This window comes from Vigna radiata, chromosome 9 (assembly GCF_000741045.1).
Source record: "Vigna radiata var. radiata cultivar VC1973A chromosome 9, Vradiata_ver6, whole genome shotgun sequence".
NCBI lineage: Eukaryota > Viridiplantae > Streptophyta > Magnoliopsida > Fabales > Fabaceae > Vigna > Vigna radiata.
The window spans coordinates 8724618-8726343 of NC_028359.1; the positions used below are offsets into that span (position 1 = coordinate 8724618).

A 1726-nucleotide genomic window follows, 5' to 3' on the forward strand; every position below is an offset into this window, starting at 1 on the left:
GGCATCCCTAAAAGGTGTTCTTATTCTTATCAAACCCTAGTTTTGCAGAATCGCCACTCACCTCAACTCTGCAACTCCTTCACTCTTCTCTTTTCACAGCTTCTGAAAATGGTACTCTCTTTCTCTTTCTGGTACTTGGTATTGCGTTTTTGAAACCTTAAGCTTTATTCTAATCCCAGATTTTAACGTGATTATTGTTTTTGTGCATGGAAACAGACCAAGCGAACCAAGAAGGCCGGTATTGTTGGAAAATACGGTACGTGCTCGGTTTCGATTGTTGCTGAACTTTTTCAGTGTTTGATCTAGGGTTTAAGGTTTATTTTACTTGTAACGATGAAGTTACCATAAAGTGAATTTTGAATGATAGTGAGTTTGGAGTAAATAAAGGTTTTTTTTTTTTTTATACCGTTTTATTTGTTGGAGACAAGTTCACTTTAGGGAAATTATGTATATATCAAAGAGAGGCAATGATTTACGGTTGTGTTGTCAAATTTCAGGCACCCGATATGGTGCTAGTTTAAGGAAGCAAATTAAGAAGATGGAAGTTAGTCAGCACAGTAAATTTTTCTGTGAGTTCTGTGGAAAGGTTAGTTCTTTAATCACCACTTTTATTATGTATTTCGTGTTTTCCGTTGATTGAGGGTGTTTAATGATATATATTGTTTGTTCGAGCTAACCCAAAATTTTAACATTTCCATTACTTGGAATTTGATTCCAAACATGACCAGTACAATACAATGTACTTGATAAGCTCCGTTGAACATGTTAGATTGTAACGCGTTAGATTGTCGAATTAAAGAAGCATAACATTCTAATAGTAGTATATTTTGCAATGTATGATGTCATTTTATTTTATATACATAATATTCATCAAGTTTACTTGTTTTATCACTAATAGATTTAGTTAGCTGTTTGAAAACATTATACATCATAAATGAGTACAAAAATTGGAACTTGATTGTGATGTTTTTCGTATAATCCAAGCCCATCTCCCCAATTTTGGAGCCAAACCTGTTTGAATTAAACATTTTTTTAGTAACTTATCATTATTAAGTATTGGTCCGGTGCCATTGAGAAGATTTTGGTAACTCATAGTTGCAATTTGTGAAGAGAGTCGTGGAACGGTTTTGCTTTGCGCTGCAATCCATGTGTTTAAATAGCAGAATTTCGCCTTCTCCCATATGTCATATATAAGACTCTGGACATGATAACTCATAATCTTTGACTGTGGCCTAAGATCAGTATTTGATGGTGTGTTTGTTTTTCAGTACGCTGTTAAGAGGAAGGCTGTGGGCATTTGGGGATGCAAAGACTGTGGAAAAGTGAAGGCTGGAGGTGCTTACACATTGAAGTAAGAATCTTCCTATACTGTCTTCTACTTGTTATTATTTCTTCTTGTATGGTAGTTAAAGATATGTTTTGCTTGTCCATATTCTTCTTGACAGTACTGCCAGTGCCGTGACTGTCCGAAGCACCATTCGAAGGCTGAGGGAGCAGACCGAGAGTTAAACGCAGTTTACACCTTTCATTTTGTTTTCAATGCATAAATTTTGCTGCTTATTTTAAGTCGTCGTACTTTGTTTGAGTAGTTGATCCAGAGTACAATTTTGAGTGTCTTTGTTCAGGATATATCAGTAACTATGCACTTTATCATTAAAAAATGCTATTTAGTTTTGTAGTATTGCCATTGGATGGTAACATTATGGGATTTTAGTCTTTGGATATA

General features: G+C 34.9%; 1 protein-coding gene across 1 annotated transcript; it reads left to right on the forward strand.

Moving 5' to 3' along the window:
- LOC106773736 (60S ribosomal protein L37a) lies at window positions 1–1726 on the forward strand. The gene is made up of 5 exons (XM_014660480.2): window positions 1–111; window positions 217–256; window positions 498–586; window positions 1269–1351; window positions 1446–1726. The coding sequence occupies exons 1-5, from the start codon at window positions 109–111 to the stop codon at window positions 1507–1509; spliced, it is 279 nt and encodes a 92-aa protein (XP_014515966.1). The 5' UTR covers window positions 1–108; the 3' UTR covers window positions 1510–1726.